The 15,663-nt window shown below is 45.2% G+C and overlaps 1 protein-coding gene across 2 annotated transcripts in view; it reads left to right on the top strand.

The window, feature by feature from the left end:
* Positions 1 to 2,506: 2,506 nt before the first annotated feature.
* LOC147028137 (Y-box-binding protein 3-like) overlaps positions 2,507 to 15,663 on the top strand; it is a 31,877-nt gene continuing 18,720 nt past the window's right edge. For both annotated transcript variants that reach the window (XM_085878267.1, XM_085878266.1), the window contains exons 1-3: positions 2,507 to 2,692; positions 3,581 to 3,644; positions 3,846 to 3,879. In XM_085878267.1, coding sequence (XP_085734393.1) covers positions 2,632 to 2,692; positions 3,581 to 3,644; positions 3,846 to 3,879 — 159 coding nt within the window. In that variant the 5' untranslated portion in view covers positions 2,507 to 2,631. The remainder of the gene's footprint in view (positions 2,693 to 3,580; positions 3,645 to 3,845; positions 3,880 to 15,663) is intronic.

Raw genomic sequence — 15,663 nt, 5'->3', positions numbered from 1 at the left:
ATATATATATATATATATATATATATATATACACACACATATCTGCTCTTCACCCATTGGTTGGACCGTTGACCTGCTGTCGCCCACAGTTGTAACCTGACATACTTAACCTAGAACACCCAAAAGACCCCAAACATCCGAAAGACACCAAAAGACCCAGAATACCCTGAGGACCCAAATGACCCAAAAGACCCCCCTAAAAAACCAACGGGACTATCTGGGACCCATGGAAATTCTCCACAATGTAAAATGTAACTTAAGGTCCTCAAACCCCTCCCAACTCTGTCCTCTCTCTGCCCCCCCCCTTAACACCACACCCAAACTCTGTGTTCCCCTCCCCATTTCTTAAAATCTTCAAACTCACTCCCAACCCAATGTCTTCAACTCCCCCTCCCCCTTTAAAAAGCCTCAAACCCCTCAATCTCAACTCCGTTCCCTCTCTGCCCTCCCCCCCCAAATCCAACTGTCATCCCCTCCCCCTTTCTTCTTTAAGTCCTCAACTGCACCAACCCCCAAGTACTGAACCCCCTTTCTAACCTCAAATCCTCAATCTTCCCCTTGCCTATGTTTGTCTCCCTCTTCCAACTCTATGCACCCCCACTCCCAACCGTCTGTCCTCCCTCCCCATTTCTTCCCGTCTTTAAAATGTTACACAAATATACCCAGGGAACTTCGGCGCATGAGAACGTCATTCGGCCTCTCATGCCTGCATTTATTAAGAACAATGTTAAAAGTAAATAAAGATGGAATGTTAAATTCACAATCACTTCCCCCTTTCTTCTCTTATCCTTCCTATAATTCACGGACCAGTGTGTATGTGTTTGTTGCGCTACTCCTCCTACAATTGTGGGTTTATTACATGCAGACTTGCTACAGAGGATCAGTATGATCCCAATTAGTGTAAAGGGGTGTTTTTATCTTTGCCGGTGGTCTTGGGGTGAGGAGGAGGGGCAGGGAGAGGGGACACGAATTCTCCATGTAAATGTGTATCGTGTTGCGCCACCTTCATGTGGGAGAGGGTATTGCAAGTCTCCTCTATTTCCAATGCAGTATTCCTGTCCCCACGTTTTCCAGTGCAGTGAGGTGTTTTCAATTATAAGCAGAAGGTATGTTTTTGCTTCATGTACGGAACCCAGGTAATTTTTTTCTTGCCTGTACAGACTTGTCAGTTGCATATATACCGCCCAAATAAAGGGTGGTGTATATGCAACTGACAGCTCTGTACAGGCAAAAAAACCCCAAAAACGTCAGAAGAACGTTGCATGTTTGAAACAAGATCGCCCAACGGGCGATCTTGTTGCTTGTTTCTATAATCCTTCCTTCACTTTTGCAATTTTGTTTTTCCTTTTGCTCATTTCCACTGTGTACATAATTAATTGATCCCCCCCCCCCATCCTCCTTAAGGCTTTGCAAAGCTTTTTATGCGAGGATGTAGTTTCATGGGAGAGCTGAATGACAAAGGGCAGCAGGTTCATAAACCTCCAAAGGCTATAGAGGGAGTGGGGTGGTGGGGATAGCTGATGGGTATACAGTACATAAGGAGGAAAGGAAGAATAACACAAAAACGAGTAACAATGGCATGGAGAGGAGCAGAATGGGAAATAATCAGCCCGTGTAGAAGGGATGGTGTATATGCTGTACTGGGGTAGGGTAGAGTGAGGAGAGGGCATTAAGAACAAGGCCATATGTAAGCTTGTGTCAAGTCGAGCACCCACCAACTTTTGTTGATGGCATTGACAGTCCCTGCAATTTTGCACTGACAGTGGGAGAGTGAAAGTTTCGTATTGCGATCCATTGCAGAGAAGAAAAAAAACTTCAATGTTTTGAAAAAAAGAAATCTGCTTTTAATTGAATGTAAATAATAAACTGTCAATTAAGTACCGTTTGGTTTTCACCGTATGTGAAAGGTCATCCTTGCTGATGACCATTTCCGGTAGGAAGCTCCACGATGTCTGATTTCATTAAAGCTCTTACTTTTGCTCTTACACTAATTCACCGTAAATGGTTTCGTAATACTTCACAAAATGTATACCTATCAATTTTTTTTTTAAACCAAACTAAAAAAACATGTCAGATGCACTTTTAAAGAATCGAGGCTTCAAAATAATGTTCAGCTCCTTCAGCTCCTTTTATGGAAACGTTCTTTTCGGGCGTCTCATCAAAATGGAACACCAATGAGAAATCTATCGCCCGAATCCACGACAAATGTTTGCTCTGTCACAGATTTCCATGGCAGGTGATGGTCAACGATTGCTTGCAATACGGATCATTTACAACCTAAAGAAATAAATAAGGAAGCTTCTGGCAAACAAAGACATGAGCACTTCGAATGTACGTCAGCACGATTGCAAGTCCAGCTTATTAATATTAATGAATAAAATGAATATTCAGTGAGCGCAGCGGCACTGTTAACCAATGGGTATTGGTGAAAAGGTCATGGGCTCTGCATACCAGCCAATCCTGAGCATGACGCGGTTATTGCTGTATCCCCCTCCCCACCCCCCAGTGCTGCGGCCCTGCCCAGCGGAGTGGTAGCCATCTTGGTAGAGCAAAGCGAAGGGGGCAGCAGCAGAACAGAGGCGAGACGGCCGGCCGATCAACCGCCAGCCCAGACCACCGGGGGATAACACCATGAGTGAGGCCGAGGCACCACCAGAGAAGCCCAAGGCTCAGGCGGACAAGAAAGTCATCGGTACGTGGCCGTACGTGAGGTGCTTCCATGGTTCTTGACACCTTGGGTCTAAGGCAGCGCACATGGAAGCGGTTAAAAAACTAAAAGCTAAAACGATTCGTTAAATCAAATATTATGATGTTATAGAAACACCTGTATCCTGCCCCTTCTTCTGCCGTGTGATGGATGGATGGATGGATGGATTATATGGATTACCTCGTGTTTGAGGCCTAGACCGCAGTCGACAACGGGACACAGCATGCATAGAGTTTTAATTCTTTGTTTTGACTGCGACATCTCAGTTTATAATTCTCTGCCATGCTCCCAGTCCTTACGTGCCTGCTGTCCCGCTAAACAAAGGCCCCGCTATCACAATGGTCAATGCGCCAACAGCAAACACGTGGTACATGACCGCTTCGAGTCAAGCAGTTCCTGATTTCAATTGCTGTAAATAGGAAATATCTGTACTTTTTTATGTGCAAATGTGTCATATTTTGTCTGTGGGTAGGGACGTTGGGGTGGGAGGTGGGTTGTTTGGGAGTATTTATTGTGTCAAAGGAAATTTGAAAAAATACAAGGTTGATAACATTGTCTCACATGTTGAGATGGTTGCCGACTTTCAAACCTTGTCGGAAAGTTTTGAAATGCCGATATTGGGCGTTGGGGCTGATTTCCCCCACCCCTCACGATCCATTTCATTTTCGTTGTGGCAAAAATACATGTGAGCAGCTGGGCAGTGTGTTCACTGCCAACTATTGTGGCTTTAAGTAATATGGCAATTTGTTGAATCTGCCCTCAAGTTACAGGTTGGATTCTGCCAGGTTTGTTTTGTTCAGTTGTTTGTTGAGGCCGAGTTGATTTCTCCCATTTTAAACATACCTTTCTCTTTGTGGTGCATCTTTCCCACAGCTACAAAAGTACTGGGTACAGTGAAGTGGTTCAACGTAAAGAATGGTTATGGATTCATCAACCGGTATGCAGATGCATGTTGTTTGAGAGAGTGTCAAATCTCTTCTGAGATATCTTTTTGTTGTTGTTGAACAAATTTGCAAAATGATTGAATTCTCTGAATTTTACTTGAAAGTAATTTCATTGATCTTTTTGATGTCATTTGATTGTCATGATTGGTTTGTCTTGAACTCTGAAATGAAATGTTGTTCATCTCTGTCTGAAGGAATGATACGAAGGAAGATGTGTTTGTACATCAGGTGAGAGGAATGAAGTCACCTTTTATCAGTAATCACATTTAACCTATCATTTTTTTGGTTCATACCATTATTATTTTTTGTTGTTGCTTTTCAGATTTGGTGCAAGAATGAAAAAGTTATTTTTTGACCTCGGATTGAATGAATGTTTGGGGGTTTCACTTGTGTATTCATCAATCGTTGATAACTATGAAATATCTAAGAATGACGTGTCTTTACTGCAACGGATTCAAGTCACTATAATGCAAATTTGAAACCGTTTTTTTTTTTCTTTTCTAAAATCGGAAAATATCAAACAAAACTAAAGGTACTGCTCTCCCCTCTGAGCTTGTGCTCCCGCCTCTCACCTTTCTCAGCTTCACGCTGTGGAAACCAAGGCATTTAGGAACATTGGTATCTCCTGCCACGAGGGTGAGTCTTTGGGTCTCTCATTCGCTCACCGCAGGCAGGTCGGTGGTCTTTCTGTCTTCTACCGTCTCCTCTCCGGCCTCGCTCCCCTGCTCTGTCTGAGATATGCCCCCCCCCCATATTTCCCCAGGGTGCTCAAGGTCCGCCAGCCACCCCCTTCTGCTAAAACTACCACTCACCTTCACTCTTTCATTCCTCTTTTTTTTGTGTCTTTGGAACAAACTCCTACACTCTCGTCAATCCCATTCTTCCCTCCACGTCTTCAAAACAGCTGTTCACCACCAACTCTAATCTTCCCCCATCCAAAACTACGATCTTTTCTACCCTCGTTAATCCACCCCAAACCCACCTCCTTCAAATTCCCTGCTTTCCTTCCTGAAAGTCCCTGAAGTGTCCATCTTGTTTACCTTGTGAAACCCACCCCATCTTTCTGTGATTGAAGAACAAGTGGGATATGGAGCTTAATGCAGCGGTTCCAACTGTCACACTTTTACTTGCAACATCTCGCAGGTCTACAAGAGCTTTGTATTGCTGTTGCTTTGTTACAGCAGGGAGGGTGGAAGAGGAGAAGAGGAAAACACACACACACACACACACACACACACACACACACACACACACACACACACACACACACACACACACACACACACACACACACACACACACACCAGATAAAAAGGTAAAGCTCCTGTTCAGAATCTCTGAATATTATCTGTGAAATCTTATTAATTAACATGGCACATGGTTAGTGAGACATTAGAGAATGGTTCATGATTTCAGTGGCCACAGGCTCATCGCTGGACTTAGAAATTAGAGAATGAAATCTGAGTTGTGGGAAATGATTTTGTTTTTATTCTCAGACACAGCTTTCAGCACATAGTCATGTGGGACATGAGCAAGGATGAAGGAGTTGAGTTTACAGAGGAGGCAAAAAAATATATATTTTGTGTCAGTGACCACAGTGCGGTCATTCTTGTTTTAATCCTACCACAGCAGGAACTAGATACGGAGAGGTCGTACTTTTCGAAGCATTAAAAATATATATAAATGTTCACGGAAGGCAGCGATATGCTTAATGGTAAGGGTGGTAGGCTTGGAATCTGAGGATCCTGAGTTCAAATCCCCCTTGACTGTTGAATTAATACCAGGTGGGGTTGACTCTGCCTGTCATCCTTTTGAGGTCGGCAAAATGAGTGCCAGCTTGCTGGTATCCTGTGTCGGAGTGGCGACCTGTCCAGAATTGTGCCCAATAGCCAAGGAGACTGTTTAGGCAGCGCCAACGCTCCACACAGAGTATGGTCCCAATGGATGGAAGGCAGCGATGTCAATACGTCACTTGAGCAAAGTCTCAAGTCTTTGAGGGTAAGTCTCAAGTCGCCATGTGTAGAAGGGATGGTGTATATGCTGTACTGGGGTAGGGTAGAGTGAGGAGAGGGCATTAAGTGAGGAGAGGTATAACTTCAACTTGTGTCAATGAAAAGAGTCACATTTATTTATAAATATTGGAGTACAATCTATCAAATAATAATTAAGGCACAGGGCTTCATTTATTGCAATGTATGTTCTAAAAATCTGTTTAACTCGTTTTTTTGGGGCAACTTCATACAGTGGACATTTTTGGCTTTGTTCCCAGCAAAAATATATTTATGTTAAATTTTCTTCTCATATCGAGCGTACCTACTCAGAGATATTTTATCCAGTGCACGCAAAGTGAAAAGCAGGGTTAAGCAATTGGTTCACATCCGTCCATCCATCCATCTGTCTGTATGTCTGATGAGTTCATGATCGGGGAACAGCTTGTTCAAATTAAATGTTACATTTTGAACAATAAATGGAACGTGAATAGGATGACAAGTTTGCCGTTTTAGTACTTTGTCTCTGAATTCGTTCCAATCGCACATGTGCAGAGAGGAGTCTGCCTGCTGGCAGTCAAACTATTAAAAATCATTCCAAACAGGAAACTTGCATTTTTTTTTTTTATGGACGATAAAGAGGACATAAACAGGTGTCATCCACCAGATGGTGGTCTCTTTGGGTTAACCTGAGGTGGTCCCTTCAGGTGGGTGCCTGGAATGTCCTATCCCTAAGAGAGGATGATCACCTGTCCCTGTTATCATCTGAGCTCAAGCGTCTGAACATCGGTATTGCAGCACTCTGAGGTTCGGAGACCAGATAATGGTGAGATCATAGCGGGTGGTTAGACCTACGATTGGTCTGGTCACTCTAATGGTTACCATGTCCAAGGAGTTGCTATTGCTGTGTCCAATATGCTGACTCCAATGATAATTGAGGTAACACCGGCCAACAAGCGTATTATGAGACGAAGGATTTGTCACTCCTTGGGTGTCATTTCCCTGGTCTCTGTACATGCTCCGACTGAGGCGAGTGATCTCACCATGAAGGATGCATTTTATGTCATGCTCGATTCTGCGGTTGATCAGTACCCCAGGCGAGATACTGTTCTCGTCTTGTGGGATTTCAATGTATTGACTGGAACTGATAGGGATGGTTTTGAGACATGTGTTGGTCCCTATGAGTCTGGAACTGTACACAATAATAGCAGTAAGTTCCTTGACTTTGCAAGAAGTCATGGATTAGGGTGGCTGGTTCATGATTTCAGTGGCCACAGGCTCATCGCTGTACTTGGAATTCCAATGCTGGTGGTGTGGCAAAGGAGACTGATTATGTGCTTGTTGATGATCACTGGAAGATGATCCAGAACTTCAGGGCCTACCGAAGTGTTCAGTTCCTTAATACCGACCACAGGCTTGTTGAAGCAACTCTGAAGTTTCAGCTTAAATTTTGGAGAATGGTACCATCCCAGCCTAGGCTGGATGTTGGCAAGCTCAAGGATGAGAGGGTAGCTGAGGAGTTTGCAAGCAGGCTGAGTGAGGAATTTGGGGGGTGAGGGGGCCTGGGTACTTTGGAGAATCCTGACGAGTTGTGTAGAGCCTTTAAGACCACCATCCTTGATGTTGCCGGTGGATGTCTTGGAACCCAATGTAGGCCGAAGAGGAATTTTGTTTCTCAAGGGACACTGGATACCATTGAACAGTCGCAGTGCCAGGCTTCATAGCAGAGTTGAGCTGTGCAGGGAGTTTAGGCGTAAAACTATGTGCGCTGACGGTGGACCAGGAGGCCTATGTGTGAGGAATCTGTGAGGGGGTAGAGTGTCACCTGTGGTCAAGTGATTCTCATCCTTCTTACAGGGGAATTCGCACATTGCGTTTTTCCAAGCCCGTCTCTTGGTGTACTGCATTTAGAGTGGAGGGCGATGTGCTCTTGACAGAGGAGTCCGTAGTGAAGGCTTGCTGGGCCGGTTACTGTGAGTGGCTGTACCAGACAGATCCACCAGCTGTTGAATTAGATGTCAGGGGTGTTACTGTCCCTATTGCTGACCCTGCAGTCAACTGTGATCCATCTTCATTTGTAGAAACACAGGCTGTGGTGAACCGATTGAAATGGGGTTAAGCTCATGGGAGCTGTGGAGTCCATGCTGAACTTCTCAATGCTGGTGGAAATGTTGTTCTCATGTCATTGCATACTCTGCTCTGCCAAGAACACAGGCATCATCCCAACTGACTGGAAGAGGGTCCTTGTTATCCCTCTGTTGAAAGGGAATGGTGATCACCAGGACTGCAACAACTACCGGGGGGTGACGCTGCGCTCAGTGTCGGGCAAGGTCTTTGCTCGGATAATTCTTGAGAGGGTTCGCTACCATCTGCTTCAGCACCAACACCCAGAGCAGTCAGCCTTTACACCAAAGAGGTGAACGATTGACCTCACCCTTGCTCTTTGTGTCCTCACCGAACGCAGACGTGAGTTTCGGCATGGGTTGCTTACAGCCTACGTTCATCTCTCCAAAGCGTTTGATTCAGTGAATCTGTATGCCCTCTGGAGGATTCTTGGTCTTTGTGGGGTGCCACCAAAACTGATCGTTCCGATGGCTGAACTGCACTCCAGTATTGAGTGCTATAAGATGTGGTGATACCATCTCTGACTTGTTTCCAGTTGTTACTGGAGTTTGTCAGCGATGTGTACTGGCCCCCCACACTTTTCAGTGCTTGTATGGACTGGATTCTGGGGAGGATGTTGGAGAGATCAAGCTGCGGTGCATCGTTTGGGAATGTCAAGATCTCTGACCTTGATTTTCCAGATGATGCAGTCATCTTTGCACAGACTCTGGATATCCTTTTGGGAGCCCTCGAAGTGCTGAATCAGGAGTTGGAGCCACTGGGATTATGGCTTTCCTGGGTCACAACTTAGATCCAGACTTTCATGAACATCTTGAATGCTGCTATCTTGTCTGTACCTGTTTGTGGTGAGAATGTTGAGGTCCCGGAGAGATTCACTTATGTTGCCAGTGATATTCATGTCTGCTGGCTGTGAGTCAGAGGTCAGTAGACGTCTAGGTGGGGCCTGCAGAGTCATTGAGCATGTGGTGTGGTGCTGTCAGTACCTGTGCAGGATAACAAAAGTCCGAGTCTTCACGTCCTTGGTGCTTCCAGTCTTGCTCTCCGGTTGTGAGACTTGTACTCTGACCAGGGATCTGAGACTGAGACTTAATTCCTTTGGTACCAGGTCTCTTCAGAGAATCCTTGGCTCTCGCTTGTCAGACTGTGTGTCCAACGAGCGGTTGCTGAGAAAGACTCAAGATTCAAATGAGATTTGTTACCTGCATAGTCCGTGAGCATCAGCTGCGTCTGTGTGGACATGTGGCTCATTTTCCCTATGCTGATCCTGCTCACCAGATTCTCTCAGCGAAGGAGCCTCGTGAGTGGAGGAGGCCAATGGGCCGACCATGTGCTTCGTGGTTGCATCAGGTTGATCAGCATCTCGAGGAGATGAGGATGGGCCAGGCATATGCCTGGGGGTGGCCAGACCCATTTTCCCCTGGAGTACTGGTGGAAAGTGGACGCAGCAACGCGCTGCTCTGACGCATGCTCTTGTTCCTGACCTGACCTGAAACAACAGGCACAAAGAACTAATGTATCGTTTTAGATATGGTGATGTAATCGACACTGGGTAAAATGGTGGAAAAACCCAAGTATATGCAGTGCTTACAGAAAGCCTACACCCCCCTTTCAAAATTTTCCCCTTTTGTTGCCTTATAGCCATGACATATGGATAACATCAGTGCCATGCTCATCAAATCATTAGGCGACCACACGTGCTCTGTTGATGGGGGCATCGTCATCCTTGAAGACACCCTCCCGACAGGAAAGAAATGCTGCAACAGGGGTTGATGATCACTCAGTACTATTAAGTATCAATTGGCATTGACCTTGCCTTCTAAAGAATGACTGTACCCACACCATGCCAGGAAAATACACCATACAACATTACAGAACCACCAGAAGGCTTCACTGTTGGAACCAAGCACTCAGTCTGGTGGAGTTACTTTGGTTGGCGCATCATGTGCACTTGTCCATTTGTCCAGAACATGGTGAAGGATGATTCATCTGACCATATCACATTTCTCCACTGCTCGGAAGTTCATTGTCTGTGCTCTTTGCACCACTGGACTCGCAAACGTGCATTGCCAGGTGTGATGAACAAACAGTTTGTGCACTGCAACCTGACAATGGTATCTCGCTCTGGAGTTATCAGCGGACCGATTTTGATGAAATTGGCTGCTCACGTCCCAGGTTGAAATTTATAGTCAATTGATCTGTACTTAAAATTAATGCATGGATATCACAATCCTGGAGTATCCACTTCTGCCCATTGTTGCCCTTTGCTGATGATGTATTTCTGTCAGAGTTCTTTGCCGACATCACCTTGGACACCGTTGCTCGTGAAACATCAGCAAGTTCAGTTGTCTTTGTCACTGAAGCTTCTGCCAAATGCGTCTCAACAATCACCCCTCTTTCAAAGTAAATGAGGTCTCCTCTTGTAGCCATGCTAGCCATAATTATAGGCAATTTGGCCTGTTCAGCATTTTTATGCATGACCAAAAGCATGCTGGGATGTTACTTGCTTAATTAACACCTGTGTGGTAGCCGTTGTTTTCAATATGCTTGGTGTCCCTCATTTACCCAGGTGTTTCCTTTTTTTTCTTCTTTTTTTTTGTCCACTACCTGTATGTGCGGTTTGTCCCATTCTTTTTATGAACTACACTATTGTGATTGATATGGCAAATTTAGGTTGCAGAATTATCCTCAACTCCACATTTCCTTTGTCCTGACTTCAGGACTCCATGATTGCTGCATGGTATTTGGTATATTATTTTAACTGAACAGCCTCACTGCTAGTCAGGTTATTGTGATTTTGGACTTCGGTCATGGTCCTAGAAAAATCAGTAAGCACATATTGATGCTCATTGATAACACGCCTCACCTCCTTGCTTTGTGTACAAGTGAAATGGTGACCAAACATATGTCATTGTTGCCTTGGGCTTGCAGGTGTCCATCTCCAACAGATTTTCTTCTTCAACTGCATCCTCCAGGGTCGTTTAACTTGGCCCCACAACTGCAGTGTTCACTACATCTAAGTCGGTAGTCTACGCAGCTTGGGATACATCTCCCTCCTCAAGACCTTCCGGCAGCAACTTTAGCTTGTCACGACTCCCAATTGGTTTTCTAGATTGCGGTAACACAAGTGGATCCAGCCAACTTTCTTTGCCTGGATCATGACTGGTCACCACACAATCCTCTGTCCATTCTGGGTCCTCTTCCGGTGCCCCAGCTCCTGGTGGTACATTACAAAATATAAAGTCATAGATTGAATCTGGCATGCACGATCCTTTAACTCCACCCATCAAATGAGTATCTACTTAATTCTTCACAATCAGCATCCTCTGTACCAGGTTGTCCATCAACAGCATGTGCTATAGCTGAACCTCTCAAGATCCTGGTCCTCCTCCAAGATGACTCTGCTGCAGCCTGTGCTCCTCAAGTCCTTCATGCAAGAGCTCCTGAACTTTTCCTATCACAACTGGCATTTACTGTCTGGTTCCAGTTAGGGTTTGGATTCAGACACTGCTCACCAGTGGAAGTCTTTCTCCATGCACACAACAAATGTTCCACTCCAATGCACGATTCTAACTCCAGCTGACATTTCTTACTTGGGGACGTGAGTTTTCACCAGGGCAGCCACCACTCATCTCATGATTTTTGCAGTTCCGAGAATAATTTTTTGTTCGCTCCTTTTTTCTTCTTCTGCAGGACCCTTCTTGTACTGCTACAGCCAGCAAGCAACCCTTTCCAACCATCTATTGGCACCTTTAGGAGATTGCCTTCAATTCCTTGCTCCATGCTCTGTACGATTGCATATTTATCAACACACATCGGAGCTTACCCTTCTCCTAACTTTGCCCTTGCAGTCCACGGGTTTATAGCCATACCATTTCCATACTATCTTGGAATAATCCACTGCCTTCTTTTTCCAACACACCAAGTCCATTATCTTCCTTGAAACTAGCATTGACATGCTGAACAGTTGCCAAATGCTTATCATGCACAATCAGAAAAGGATTAAGCCTGGTTTTCCTGATTAATCAGGAAAATACAAAGCTTAATGGTGAAGGTGGCTGTCTTAGGGTCTTGAGTTTGTGCCCCTTTGCTCCTGTTGAATTAACACCAGGTGGGTTGATTGAGCCTGTCATTCCTCCGAGGTCGGCAAAATGAGTACCAGCTTACTGGTAACGGGGCATTGCATCAGTAGCACAGCCGTGCTCCCAGAAAATTATGCAGCCAAGGGGCCACAGGCTACTTACGAATAAATAAATAAGGAAAAGACTCGTAATCACAGATAACTTTAACATTCTCTGGTGCCCCCTCATGCAGATGAGCAGATAAAGCTTTCAGACACGTACAAATAAGTTGTCCCTTCATGAACAAGTCATGCAGGTTCTTATGCTAACTTTGCATTTCTTGCATCTCTCGTATCCACATTATACAAAATAACCTGGTCGTTTTTAAAAGTCCAACTAGCACCGTGAATAACTTTATTGGTGAAACTTTGCTTGACGGAAGCCATCCTTGCTGCATCGGTGCTCTGTGAAACAGTGCAATTATGTTCCATGTTTTAATTTGTTTTGCGATTGACATTCTGTTGTTCGGCTATCTGGTAGCATGCATAAACAAACTAGAAAGCATCACAAAATGTGAAGCCCGTCGTGTCCTCTTTCTACTGAAACTAAACTGGACGAAAATGACAGTTAAAAATATATTGTACATTTTATTAAGGCCAAGGTCACATTTGCCACGGTGGCCGTGGGGTCTCCAAAATCTGCGGGCACTAGCAATTCTACGGCGGCCGCAGTATTTCCACGGTCACACAATGTAGCAGTCACATATGTTTTTATTTTTCGGGGAGCCACACGGCGTATCTGTCTGTCTTCCTAAGTCTGTGGTGCAGCCACTTGCATCCGTTTCTCTTAAGTGACAGCTCACAGCAATCTCTTCTAATTCCCGATGACGATACGTTATTTATTGTATTTGTTTGCCACCCCTGTATAGGCTTGATCTCATCTTCCTCTCTGTCATGGTGTAATTCCTCTTTCCTCTTCTATGAGCCTTGAGGTCTTCAAAAAAAATAAAAAAAATTGAATTGTAAAATTTCAAAAATACTCGAGTGGAGTATTTTTGTGATTTCCTCCAAAAAGTTACAGGTTTTAATTAATATAAAGTAAATCTAAAATAAAAGATACTTTGATTGAATAACCCTACTTTATTACATCTTTCCTGACCATGTGCTTGTCAAAGTGGACATCTCCCTGGCTGTTATCAGAGAACCACCTCAGTGCCGTCGAGTCTGGCATTTCACTCAGGCTGACTGGCAGGTTCTCAAAGCAGACATCAAACTTCTAGACTGGTCTCCCATCGCTACTTTCTCCAACATCAACTCATCCTGAGAATTCTTTCAAAGAAACTTGCTCTCCCTCATGCACACATATATCCCCTCTCATCTTCAGTTGTCCTACCCTTCTCCCACCCATGGTTCACTGAAGCTTGTGGTGAGACAGTTGTCCTGAAACAACTTACCTTTGCCTCATTGAAAGCATACCCAACTGAGGGTAATCTCAGTTCCTTCCATAAAGCTCGGAACAAGTGTGTATCTACCCTCAGGAGAGCCAGAAAACATCTTTCCAATCTCAAGTCTGAACTCTCAAACCTCTCTCCCTTCTCGAAATCCTGGTGGCGTCTAATCAAATCTGTTTCTGATCTATGTTCCTCCTCAATCCCCTCCATTACGTCAAATGGCCGCACTGCTGATACCGCACGTGAAAAGGCTGAATGCCTAAACTCGGTGTTTGCATCGAAATCTTGTGACCGAATCCCATCGCTTTCTGTACCCACATTACCCAGTCGCACCCAACTGTCCCTGGACTCTGTGTCCTTTTCTCCTGACAAGGTGGAGAGCTTGCTGCAAAACCTCAACTCGGATTCTGCAACCAGTCCAGACGCCATCAGCCCACGTTTCCTAAAAAACCTGCTTCTCTGCTCTTGCTCACCCTCCCTCTCTTCTATTCACCCTCATTTGCTCAAGATTGTCTGCCATCTGCTTGGAAATCAGCAAACATTATCACCCTGCATAGAAAGGTGCAAAAACAGATCCCTGCAACTACAGACCAATCAGCCTTCTCCCAATCATCAGCAAGGTTATGGAATCCATCATCACTTCAGATATTAAATCCTTCCTCTTCTCCAATGTCTTGATTTCTGATCAATTTGGTTTCAGACCAGGTCACTCCAACCTGGATATGCTGCTTCTGCTCTCCCAATGATGGATGGAGGTACTCGATGCCAGACATGAAATCAGAGCCATATCCCTAGACATATCGTGTGCTTTTGATATGGTCTGGCACCCTGCCCTGCTCACCGAAACTCTCTTCCCATGGTATTCAAGGCCATCTCCACTCATGGCTCGCAGACTTCCTCTCCTGTCGCAGTCAACGTGTGGCCCTAAATGGAGTTCTCTCATCCCCTCTTCCTGTCCAGGCTGGAGTTCCTCAAGGTAGCATTCTGGGCCCTGTTATTTTTCTGGTTTTCATCAATGATCTCTCCGACTCTCTGGAAAATCCTCTTTATCTCTTTGTTGATGACTCCACCCTCTGCCGTACCATCTGTCACCCCTCAGACCGGCAACAGCAACTTCTTCGCTCTCTGCAGATCTGGGTAAAATCATAAACTGGGACCAACACGTGGAACATGTCTTTCAATCCTGACAAATCTCACACTCTCACTATGTCTTTCCGAAAGGACCGTTTGGAACCCCCCCCCCCCCAAATACTTTCTTAAAAAAAAACGCTGGAAGAAGCCCTTTCATTCAAGCTTCTGGGTCTCACTGTCTGCAATGATCTTTCCTGGACATTTCCAACCTGGCCTCCAAAGTCAGTCTCCGACTGGGAATCCTCCGTCGTGCAAAGTCCTTCCTCGGCCCACCTGAGCTCTTGACCACATACAATGCTTTTATCTGCAGCCTGATGGAGTACTACTCTCCCCTCTGGGCTGGTGCTCCTGCCTCTCACCTTCCTCGGCTTCACGCTGTGGAAACCCAGGCATTTCGGATCATTGGTATCTCCCGTGGTGAGGCTGAGTCTATGGGCCTCTCACTCCCTCATCACAGGCAGGTCGAAGATCTTTCTGTCTTCTTCCGTCTCCTCTCCGGTGTCGCTCCCCCCCCCCCCGCTCTGTGATATGTCCACCCCCCATATTTCCGCAGGCCACTCAAGGTCTGCCAACAACCCCTTCTGGTAAAACTACCAAAATCACGAATCACTACTCGCCTTCACTCTTTTATACCTCTTTTTTTTCCCCGCATTTGGAATAAACTCCCACACTCTCGTCAATCCCATTCTTCCCCCCCAGGCCTTCAAAACAGCCGTTCACCACCACCTCTTATCTTCCCCCATCCAAAACCTCAATCTTTTCTACCCCCGTTAATCCACCCCAAACCCACCTCCTTCAAATTCCCTGCTTTCCTTCTTGAAAGTCCCTGTAATATCCATCTTGTATACCCTGTGTTCCCCGCCCCATCCCTCTTCCTTCCACCGATCTCCTAGTGTCTGTTCCTCACTGTTTTTATCCTTCACTCTCCTGCCCCTCTTCTCTCATGCCCCCCCTTCTGTGTGTTGTGTTAGCTCTCATACGAGCCTTGACAATGTATACAAAAAATGAAATAAAATCTGCCCTCGAAAGGTAATACAAGGAAATCTAACACAGGTGGAGGCAATTTCAGCCCATGATTCCTGCTCGAACACCATACTAATTTATCAACACAAGATCCAAGGAAGAAAATGCAAAAAAATAGTTTTAAAGTAATTAATTTTTGTTTTTTGTACTTTTTTTTTCTTCCACTCAGCAGAGGGGGCATGGGCTTGGTTAAAAGAACATACATCAACCACACAACACCCCTTGACAAGACCCTCAC

This window comes from Eptatretus burgeri, chromosome 4, assembly GCF_056783735.1.
Source record: "Eptatretus burgeri isolate ZD-2024b chromosome 4, Ebu_testis_v1, whole genome shotgun sequence".
Lineage (NCBI taxonomy): Eukaryota > Metazoa > Chordata > Myxini > Myxiniformes > Myxinidae > Eptatretus > Eptatretus burgeri.
The sequence above is the reverse complement of the archived record's forward strand: the minus strand, read 5'-3'. Positions and strand labels throughout refer to the sequence as shown.